Source organism: Gossypium hirsutum, chromosome A06, assembly GCF_007990345.1.
Source record: "Gossypium hirsutum isolate 1008001.06 chromosome A06, Gossypium_hirsutum_v2.1, whole genome shotgun sequence".
NCBI lineage: Eukaryota > Viridiplantae > Streptophyta > Magnoliopsida > Malvales > Malvaceae > Gossypium > Gossypium hirsutum.
In genome coordinates, this window is record NC_053429.1 from 7,959,315 (window position 1) to 7,971,338 (window position 12,024).

Genomic DNA, 12,024 nt, shown 5'->3' on the forward strand with positions numbered 1-12,024 from the left:
TCATTTAAAAATCAATTTAAAGTATTAATAAACTAATATTTATTTATTTAATTTATTTAAAATATCTCCAACATCATCATTGTCTCTAGATTTCTCTCTCTTCCAATTGACCATTTTGCCCTTAGTGATCTTTTAAAATTTCATTCTTGAGTCATCACTTAATTTGGTAAAATTAAAATTTAGTCCCTCATAATTCTTGGGCCACAAAACTTTTCTCACTTTTACAATTTAGTCCTTTCTTGAATCAGTATATCATAATATACTTCCCAGTGACATAACTCAATTTTTCCTCTTCTTGTCACTTTATTTCCTTATTTTACTATATTAAGGATAATATCTTACTGTAGAAATTTTCAGGGTGTTACACTTTGTCTCATCGATGATAATCACATTAATTGCAATTTTTTCAAGCAAAGATTGAAGCACTTTTCTGACTAGCTTCAAATGTTGACTATTCTTCACCAAATGCAAATGCTTGATTTATGATATCATACAACTTTGTTGAGAACTCATACATGGCTTCATTGTCTTGCATCTTCAAGGTCTTAAACCTTGTAGTCAACATTTGAAGCTTGGATTGTTTCAAAATATTGATTCCTTTATGAGCAGTTTATAATACAATCCAAGCTTATTTAGCAATAGTGCACTTAGAAATGCACCTGAATTCATAGGAGTCTACTATATAGAAAAATACATTAAGGGCCTTGGAGTTTGCATTAACTAGTTTTTCTTTATCACTAGTTCAACCCACTTCAAGTCTAAGGGTTCCATAACCAATAAATATTGAACACCAAGCTTTTTCATCCACAAACTTGATAAAAGCCCTCATCATTTCCTTGTAGTAGGCATAATTTTTGCCATCTAACATAGGGAGTCTTGCAACACCCCCTAACCCTTATCCGTCCCCGGAATAGGATTACGAGGCATTACCAGTCAATACAGTTCAATTATAGACATTAATTAAAATGATTGTTTACACTTATCCTAAATTTAATATATCGTCCCTTTAATGGGCCCTTGAAGTCCAATATGAACAGTAAAATTAATTCGAGACTAATTTAAAATCACTACGAATTTTTCTCAAAATTTCAAAATTTTCCTATCGAACAGTACCCACAAGCCCGTGTGGTCTAGGGGACACACCCGTGTCCTTTACCCGTGTAACTCTCTGACTTATTACTTATGAACAAATTAGTTCCACACGGCTAAGACACACGCCCGTGTGCTAGGCTGTATGGACTCAAAATGAGTCTTACAATTCAAGTTTACCAACCTTGCAAATCATAAACCATAAGCAATTCAATTTCTAAACTTTTAACATGTTACATAATCAACTATAATCATTTGTAACAATATTTACAATAATATCCCAAAATGACCACTTTTAACATCCAAATGCCATTTACCAAAGGAAAGTACTTTACCACTTTGAGTTCGGGATCGTCTTGGATGCTAGTCGTTAATCACTTTCGTATCTAACCTGCGCACGGAAACAAACCGTACGCTGAGTATGCACTCAATGGTATTTATATAATCCGAACACTTAACAATATATCATACACTTAAATCATATGTCAATCACAATTATATAAATATTCATTACAAAAATTAAATCTTTTATAACTCACTCAATTTTTTTCTCATCTACTAACCCGATTAGCTTTCAAAATAAATTCACAAATCATTTGAACAATAATATTTTCCATTTGTATCTAGTTCAGAGATACTTAATTCACATGTCTCACTCATACTTCAGTTCACTGTTCAATATCAATAAATAATATTCAGCTATTTATTTCTCAATCAGTAATCTGTTTTATTCCAAGCTCATTATCAGTCAATATTTTTCAATATCAATCACATATATCCATATAAATTCAATTCAATAACAATTACTAATACTTGCCTTAATTACTTACAATAACATATAAACCATGATATAACAGTTAATAATTAAAATTCAGATTAATTACCAATTCAATTTAAATTCAATACCAATGCTCAAATATCATATAAATTATAAATTCACAAATACTCAATTCAATATCAAATATACTACACTTATCTTAATTTTCTTACCATAAACATTTAAATTAAAATAAAATAATTAATAATTAAATTCGGATTATAAAAATACAAACCGTAATTTCTCGAATTATTCTTCGTCCACATTTTCTTTTCCTTTCTTCGTAGATGCCTCGGGTGAGATATTAGCTACGAAAAATTAATATAATTTTTATAATCATTAATACAATACTAATTTACATTTAATATTTAAATTCGTTACTCAATTTCTATTCAATTACAACTTTAATTTCAAATTTAATCTTAACTAAATTCACTTACTTTTCTATCTCAATTCATACTTTGTTTCTACTTAATTTTCAACCAAACTTAGACATAACTATCTAAATTTCATCATAAAAATCTAATTTCGAAATTCTTGCAATTTAGTCCCTACTATGTAAAACTAATAGCTTCTTTTACAATTTAATCCTTTAATCAATTCTAACTAAAAATTCTATCAATTAAATCCCTAATTTAATCATTTGTTCAACATGAACTATACTCAAAAACCTAAGAACTTCCAAAATCTCATCTTAATTTCTACAAAACTTTGTTCTAAAACTTCTAAAACATCAAAATTAAAAGAAAAGGACTTAATTAACTTACCTATTTAAATTCTAAGCTTTTAAATCCTAGTTTCTCCTTTTCTTTTTCTTTCTTATTCTTTCTTTCCCACTGCCGGCGAAGCTTCTGTTCTTTTTTTCTTCTTTTGTTTCTTTCTTTATATATTTATTCTTTTATTTTATTCATTATATATATATATATTAAACTAAATATCTATTATACAATTAACTACACATATTTTTCATTACATTTGTACATCATCAATATCATACACTTGTCATTCATCTAATTTATTTATCAAATAAAAATTTTATAAAATAATTAATTAACAAATATCAAATAATAAATATCTATTTAATAATCAATATATATGATAAATGTACATTATATACATTGTTACATTTGTATATTATCATCACCCTACACTTGTCTTTAATTTAATTTAATAATAATAAATAATAAATATCTATTTACTTAAATAATTAAATAAAAAATATTACAATTGTATGTACATGATTTATCACACTTGTATTTTACTATCACCTTACATTTGTCAACTTATTAATTTATTTATCATATAAAAATCTTTTAATATAATTAATAATCATAAAATATCTTTATACTTAAATTATAAGTAAATTATATATTTAAATTACAATTGTACAAATATAATTTTTACATATGTATATTTTTATTACCATACATTTGTATTTATTTAAATTGTTTCATAATATAATCAATTAATAATATATAATATATATACCTAAGAAAGATCTGAGATTTTTCAATCTAATTGCCGCCTATATTTATCATTTTGGTCCCCCTTTTTTTTATTAATCTATAATTAAACCTTTACATTTTATTCAATTTAGTCTTTTTTTACTAATTACTCTAAATTAAGCAAAATTCACTTAATAAAAATCTAATTAACCACTCAATTAACTTTTTAAATATTTTTAATAAATATTTACAAATTCATTTTTCAAAAACAGAAACCCAATAATACACTTTTCTGATAACCGTAAAATTCGGGTCATTACAAGTCTTGAGATTGACGTTCCTTCTATCTCAATTTCTACACTTAATGCATCAAGGGGTTAACTCTGATACCAATTATGAATTCAATGATTTTGCCTTTTAGATCTTCATTTAGTCGTAACTCGACAAACTTACTACAATTATAAATTATAAATGGAACATAAAAGTTTGATTATGCTTTTCGGAAACTTCCCACTTCTGCTTAAAGAGTAGTCCAATATAAATAAACAAGTACCATTGTTTTCAAAACCAAACTAGACTGAACAATTAGACTGGTTGGGTTGAGAATTAGTTGGGGTACCAATCTAGAATAAGGGGTTGGATCAATTGACCTGCGAACAAATGGGATATGTTGAACCAATTTTCTATATTTTAATATACTTTTAAATTGTTTTAATAATTTATTTAATTGAATCGCACAAACCGATTGAATTGAGAACTGATGGTCTGATTGGTTTAAGCACCACCTTGGTTTTGAAAGCCTCAACAAGTACAAGATGAGATTTAAGTTCAATTCACTGACAAAGTTACAACATCACTCCTATACTCAATTTAGATCAATCTCTCCTCTAAAACTGTTAGATCAATCTCTCCTCTGAAACTCTCCCATTGAAAGCTTAGTTGTAAACTTGAACAGAATTAAGTGCTCTGTCTAAACTCATCAATAAAACAATGACAAACCTTTTCTTAAATAAACGTGTAATGACATGCTAAAGTGCAATAAATATGAACCACTATCTCCTCAAAACTATTTAATTCTTCAAATATGAAAACTTCAATTACATTAATACTTTATTCAATTAAGTTTTCAATATGGACACAATTAAAATTATTTAATTATTTTATAAAAATAAAATTTAATACTTTTTATTATACAAAAATAAAATTCAATACTTTGTTTTTGTTAAATTAGAAAATGTATAAATTATATATATTTAAAATAACAATTTAATTGACTTTATATATTTTCAAAGCAAAATATTACTGTTTATAGCTATCACTTATCTTAATTATAACCGTTTCATATTTAAATAAAATATTTTTACAAAATTTTTATGTTTAAAATTAATATCTATATATAGTCGGAAACCGAATTAAGCATCTTGTTAATATTTAAAAAATATTATTATTTGGTTGCTAAATTTTGGGACATCTTAGATGGGTTGAATCTTTCATTAGACCGGAGTTTTGAGAACATTTCAATTCAAACTAACAGCTTTGAAGTTGTTCACACCATTCAAAAAGAAAATCTAGGGAGTCTCAAGTTAGCATTGGAATATTCAACATGTTCCTCAAGAAGAAAATAATTGTGCAAATAACTTGATTAAGACAATCATGATAGGATAATAAGACTTCACTTTTTAGAAGATCTCCACTTGAGGGATCAGATTAATTTCTTTTAGTTATTTTACTTTGTTTCAAAAAAAAAACATCTATTAATATTAATTTTTATATTTAATTAACTTTTTCCATATTAATGACAATATTAACCAAAATTCATTTAATAAAGCTTCTCATTTTGGTGAAACGAATGCTCACCCAATTTTGACTTCAACATGGGGTGAAGTCACCCACTTATTAATGGGATAATATCAAATTTGATATCTTTTAATAATTAATTATTTAATTTATTTTTTATTAATGAAAAAAAGTGTATATATATATTTTTATCTTTCTTAAATAAAATTAATAATTCAATTTCAACCGTTTTAATAAATATTATTTTTTTAGTTTTAATTTTAATCCTCCTAATTTTTTTAATTTTATTTCCAAATCCATTTGTAACTTCTTCATTTTTAATATAGTGATTTGTAAAGTTAGGAAAAAGAATTAAGGTTGATTTAATTGATGATTAAACATTATTTAATTATTAAAAAAATACATTCAATGAATACTTACCCAAATTTGACTTCAACCAGAACCAGGGTGAAGTCAGGGGAAGGCCTTTGGCAACCTTGTTTAATGGGGTACTTCCATTAATAATTAATGAATTATATCTTGAACCCTTCAAAAAGTTGATAATTCAATTTAAACTCTTCTAATAAATAATTTTAATTTTTATTCCTTGAAACTTATATTTAATTATTATTAGAAAATTTTGGTAAAAAAACTCATCAATTTCTTCCAATTTCGATATTGAACGAATTGGTCTCTCATAAAAAAGTCAAACAATTTAATCTTATCAATTTCGAAAGTAAGCAAAAAATTTAGTATAGATTAAATTGTTATGATTTTTTTAGAGAGATAAATTTGCTCAATATCGAAATTGAGAAGGATTAGATTGGTATTTTTACCAAAAAAAATTAGATTTGATCTATATAAAAGGAAACTAGTATGAAAGTAGAAGGAAAGAAAGGGAGAAGGTTATAAAAGCTTTAATGAACTTCCCATGCAAAACATCACCTCCATTACGCATAATAGGCAAATGCAGTCGCCCCAAAAAAAAGCCTTTCTTTTTTGTTGAAATTATAGTGTATGTAAAGTGAAACAGATTACCGGCTTTCCTTTTCTTATGTTTTCTTCCATTACCCTCCCTCAACCTCAAGAACCAATTCACAAATTCTCTGCGAATTTTCATTTAGTTGCTGGTCTATACTCTTAGATATGATTGAAAGCAGCATAAAAGAGTTTTAAACAAAAAGAAATGGGAAGTTGGTTGTTTTTGTTTCTTGTTGGGTTGTTTTTGGCTGCTTCTGTTAGTGGCGTTGGCTCTCGTAATGTAACGTATGATGGAAGGTCGTTGATCATCGACGGCCAACACAAGATTCTCTTCTCTGGTTCAATTCACTATCCTCGTAGTACTCCTCAGGTATGTATGTATGTATGTATGTATGTATGTATGTATGTACAATAATCTTCACTGTTACATTAATCTTTGAACCTTTCTTGAATGATTTACTGGGTTTTAGCCTGGAAAAAAAAGAACAGAACTTGTTTGGTAAAATAGTCAAATACTTAATCTACAAGTTTTCAAGTTCGTGCCAAACTTTTTTTCTTTTATTGTTTCTTGATCTTCAACAGTTCACCAAATCGGTTTGACATTTGTTCTACATTTGGTGGTATCAATATTCCCGGTTTGACTGCTCTCTATCATGACTAAAATGCTTATTGTTCTTTACTGACAGATAGAATATTAAAATACTCAAATTGGGTTTCATTTGTGATGGTTTCAGGGGGATTCACTTGAATTTTTTAGTAGCTCACTGAGTAATTTCATTCATTTTAAGCACCTAAAACATGCCTTTGCTTTTTTAAACTAGTAACTATGGTTGAACAAGATCTTGTATAGCAATTTTGGTTTTTAGGTTTTCTTACATTTTCTTTAAAATAATCATAACATGGATTAATGCTAAATAACTTGCAGATGTGGCCATCTTTGATAGCCAAGGCCAAAGCTGGAGGATTAGATGTCATTGAAACCTTGGTGTTTTGGAACCTACATGAACCCCAACCAGAACAGGTTGCCATTAATAACTATAATGTTCTTTATCTTTATATGTATTGTTGAGCAAAAAAAGGAAGAAGAAAAAACCCCATAGATTGTAAAGCGGTTGAGATCATTGTTCTGCAGTTTGATTTTAGTGGACAACGGGATATAGTAAGGTTCATTAAGGAAATTCAAGCACAAGGTCTATACGCATGCATTAGGATTGGACCCTTTATTCAAGGCGAATGGTCTTATGGGTAATTAGATTACTTTCTGCAGTACTTAAAAAACCTGAAATCCTACTTAATCTTCCTTGGCCTAAAGCTAGAGGTTTGCAGGGGTCTGCCATTTTGGCTGCATGATATTCCAGGCATTGTTTATAGATCCGATAATGAGCCCTTCAAGGTGAGTACTTCAGTTTCTTACTTGCTATGGAAATGTTCAGTTCAGGGTTCTGAAAGACAGTACCAATCATTGATGCTGCCCTTCTTTTTGGTATGATGGCAGTATCAAATGAAGAAGTTTGTGTCCAAGATAGTGAACATGATGAAAGCAGAAAAATTATACGCTTCTCAAGGAGGACCAATTATTCTATCACAGGTTTAAGTCCAGAAAAATGAAACTATTTTATCATTTTGTTTTCAACTAATACTTTTTTTGTGACTCTAGCTGTTTCTTTGAATGCAGATTGAAAACGAGTATGGAATGGTAGAGGCCGCATTTAGAGATAAAGGGCCTCCTTATCTTCGTTGGGCTGCAGAGATGGCAGTGGGGCTTCAAACTGGTGTACCATGGGTGATGTGCAAGCAAAATAATGCTCCTGACCCTGTGGTTGGTCTTCAATCACTTCGGACAGATTTTATAACCCTGATTATACGTTCCCATGATAATAATTTTGAATGACCTTCCATAATAATTTGAACTCTTTCTTTGAGTTGAATTTCCCCATCAGCTTTTCATTTTAGTGTACAATTGAGTGGTGATAGATTAACGCATGCAATGGGAGGCGATGTGGGGAGACATTTCCTGGGCCTAACTCACCAAATAAGCCAGCAATATGGACAGAGAACTGGACAAGCTTGTATGTTTTTGTCGATATCTTTGTATCTTTCCCTGTGCATTGATGATTACCGAGTTAAAAGTATACAAACAAATACTACTTGAGCCCCTTTTATAGATGAGATCTTTGAAAAGATATATTTTTTAAATTTTGATGAAGTTATCAAGTATATGGTGATGAACCAGACATCAGATCAGCTGAAGACATAGCATTCCATGTTGCACTATTCATTGCAAAGAAAGGCAGCTATGTGAATTATTATATGGTATGAAAATCTTTTCTAGATCTTCACCACTTGGTTAAATTTGTATTTCACATATTATTTAAGTCCATGGTCATATGGAGATGAAATATGAATCCAGCTAATTGTATAGCTTTAATACCTTGTTGTAGTACCATGGTGGAACTAACTTCGGAAGAACTGCTGCTGCGTATTTACTGACAAGTTATTACGATCAAGCTCCTCTTGATGAGTATGGTAAGTACAAATAAATCACATTTAACCTCTATTCAAATCTCTAGAATGACAGCTTTTTTAACTTGTTAAGATTTCTTTCAGGTTTGTTTAGGCAGCCAAAATGGGGCCACCTTAAAGAGTTACATGCTGCAATCAAATTTTGTTTAAACCCTATGCTCTCTGGAGTATATACCAGTATGGCTTTGGGAAAATCACAAGAAGTAAGAACATTGATCAAAATCGAACTCAAGAATTTTCTCTCTTTTAAACTTTTGGGGACCAACTAATCAAGAACATATTTCTAACTTTTGTTGGTAACAGGCCTTTGTTTACAGAGGGAATTCAGTCGACTGTGCTGCTTTTCTGGTAAATAATGACACAAGGAAGACTGTTGTAGTAACATTTCAAGATTCATTGTATGAGCTGCCTCCGAAATCAATCAGCATCCTACCAGACTGCAAGACTGTGGCCTTCAACACTGCTAAGGTGTAGTTAAAATCCAAAATGATCAATTGCATAATTTGAGAGTTAAATCATACATGAATACTGTCATCTTATGCCAAGTTTTTTCTTAAATACATATCCATACATGGATATGAGGGTGTGATCCTCAAAAGCATACCATATTAGACAGCTACCTATATCTAACACTCATTTCAAAGTCTGGATAACAGTTAAGCACACAATACAACACCAGAGCGGTGGAAACAAGTAAGAAGCTAGATTCAATTGTAAAATGGGAAGAATATAAGGAAACTATCCCTACTTTTGATGACACATCTTTAAGAGCCGACATGTTATTGGAGCACATGAATACGACAAAAGACAATTCAGATTATCTTTGGTACACCTTCAGGTAAGGTTCAAAAGGGGTTTTACTTCATTAATCAAATTTGATTGTAAACTTTAAGATGTAACCTGCCTTCATGTCTGAAAATACTTGCCATATAATCTATATATTTCTTTAAATATGTTAGGTTTCAGAATGATTTTTCTGATGCTGAATATGTGCTTAATGTGACCTCTTCTGCCCATGTATTACATGCCTTTGTAAATGGATCATTTGTAGGTGAGCCTTATAATAATCACTTTAAGCAGTTTTTTTTTTCCTGAAGATTATATATTTGAATTTAATCTTTTGATCCTGCAACAATGTGATGAGAATCTTTTTGTTTTGTTCCTTCATTGTACTTTCTTCTTTAGGTTCTACTCATGGAAGTTTTAAGACTAAAACTCCCATCCTAGAGATTAAAATTACTTTAAATAAAGGAACAAACTATATCTCCTTGCTTAGCGGAATGGTTGGATTACCGGTAATCGTCAAATACTATTCCCTTGTTTCCTCATATCTTAATGAATAATTAATGTATAAGTGTATACATCACATGTCAGCTTAATCCTTATAGGTTTACCTTTGATTGTCTTTATAGGATTCAGGAGCATACCTTGAGAGAAGGGTGGCTGGAATTAACACTGTGAAGGTTAAGGGTGAACATGAAATTAAGGACTTTACCAGATACTCATGGGGATATCAGGTATGCATGCAAGCATGCATGTATTAATATGGCACTAAGGATCCATGTCAGAGTTGCTAAACAGATTAATGACTGAAGAATTTACTGATACAAATGAATTTCTTCTGAAGGTTGGATTGTTAGGTGAGAAATTACAAGTATATACTGATTCTGGATCAAATAAAGTAAAATGGAATACATATGGAAGCTCAACTCATCAGCGGTTAACATGGTACAGGGTATGAAAGGCTGTTTTATCCTAGTAATGATTCAAAATTATGAACTTCACTTGAGATAATCATATCATTTAATTTGTATTCAAAATCCTGTTTTTAGACTCTGTTTGATGCACCAGCTGGGAAGGATCCTGTGACACTGAACCTTGAATCCATGGGAAAGGGTGAAGCCTGGATAAATGGCCAGAGCATAGGTCGATATTGGGTCTCATTTCTTACTCCAAAAGGGATTCCTTCACAAACACGGTAACAGCAAATTAGACATTCATTTGCATTTCATGATTTGTTCCATTGTTTTGATCTTTAATGTCCTTTCCTTTCAGGTATAATGTGCCTCGATCCTTCCTCAAACGAACCGATAACCTACTTATTATCCTAGAAGAAGAAAATGGATACCCTCTTGGGATTTCCATCGACACCATCTCGATAACAAAAGTGTGCGGTCACGTGTCCGAGTCACATCTCCCACCGGTAATTTCATGGCAAGGACAGAATAAAACAGAACATAACAACAGCAAGAAGCACCACGGAAGGCGGCCGAAAGTCCAGCTCCAATGTCCACCTGGAAGGAACATTTCTAGGATACTATTTGCAAGCTATGGTAACCCTACTGGGGATTGTGAAAACAATGCCATTGGAAGCTGTCATTCATTCACTTCTTTACCTACCATTGAAGAGGTTAGCTTGAGAATAACACTTCAAATATGTGTATATATATATGCCTGTCTAGTTTTCATGGAATTTGACTTTGACACTTGACAGGCTTGTATGGGAAAGAGGATTTGTACCATCCCTGTTTGGAGTAAGAAATTTGGTAATGATCCATGTCCAGGCATACCCAAAACTCTGTTGGTTGATGCACAGTGCACATAAGAGATCACAGTTTTTTTTTTTTTGTATGGTCAATAACAGATTCTCATATCATTCTTGGAAGTTAGACTTAGAGATGTTAATTAATATAAACCTTTTCATTTCAATAGATATATATAAATTTGTTGTTAATCAAAAATTAAAGTCGTAAAGCAACTCTTGGTCATGTCCTTGCTGCCATTTCCATGGTTTTTACATGATTAAAAATACGAAAAGAGCACTTTTCTTTTTCTAGGCAAATTGACTGAATTTAAAACCCAAATTTAATCCACTTTCAAAAAAGATTGTGACTTTATCCTGCATTGATAAACATATTTTTCTTTCTGTTATCGGGAAATGTTATTTGAGTAGAATCGGATTGTCTCGTCAAATTGATTAGATTGCGAATCAATTGAGTATTGATTTTGAATAGATTAAATTAGAAATAAATATGTTTCGATTAAATTAGCTAAAAAATCAGTTGAATCTATTAAAATTTAGTTGAACCGAAGGTCGAATCGATTGATTAATTTTTTTTTAATTAAATCAATTATATCAATTAAACCGATAAATTAATAACTTAATCAATTTAATCGCATATCTAATTTAAAATACATGAGTGATGGAAATTAAAAAAACGAATACATTTTTTAATATGTGATGTGATGTGATTTTATATAATATTAAAAATAATATCTTTTTTCATATGTGATGTAATGTAATTTTATATAATACTAAGAATAATGTATCTTCTAATATGTGATGTGATGTGATGTGATTTTTATTATTAATATTTTGGTTTTGAGATATAA

The 12,024-nt window shown here is 30.0% G+C and overlaps 1 protein-coding gene across 1 annotated transcript; it reads left to right on the top strand.

Moving 5' to 3' along the window:
* Nucleotides 1-6,014: 6,014 nt before the first annotated feature.
* Nucleotides 6,015-11,389, top strand: LOC121230381 (beta-galactosidase 16). The gene is made up of 19 exons (XM_041115017.1): nt 6,015-6,478; nt 7,034-7,129; nt 7,241-7,353; nt 7,435-7,501; nt 7,604-7,696; nt 7,784-7,927; nt 8,083-8,177; nt 8,316-8,421; nt 8,550-8,634; nt 8,716-8,834; nt 8,935-9,099; nt 9,288-9,469; nt 9,591-9,682; nt 9,817-9,926; nt 10,044-10,148; nt 10,259-10,366; nt 10,464-10,609; nt 10,687-11,041; nt 11,126-11,389. Exons 1-19 carry the CDS (start codon nt 6,314-6,316, stop codon nt 11,234-11,236), a joined length of 2,457 nt encoding a protein of 818 aa, XP_040970951.1. The 5' UTR covers nt 6,015-6,313; the 3' UTR covers nt 11,237-11,389.
* Nucleotides 11,390-12,024: the final 635 nt, after the last annotated feature.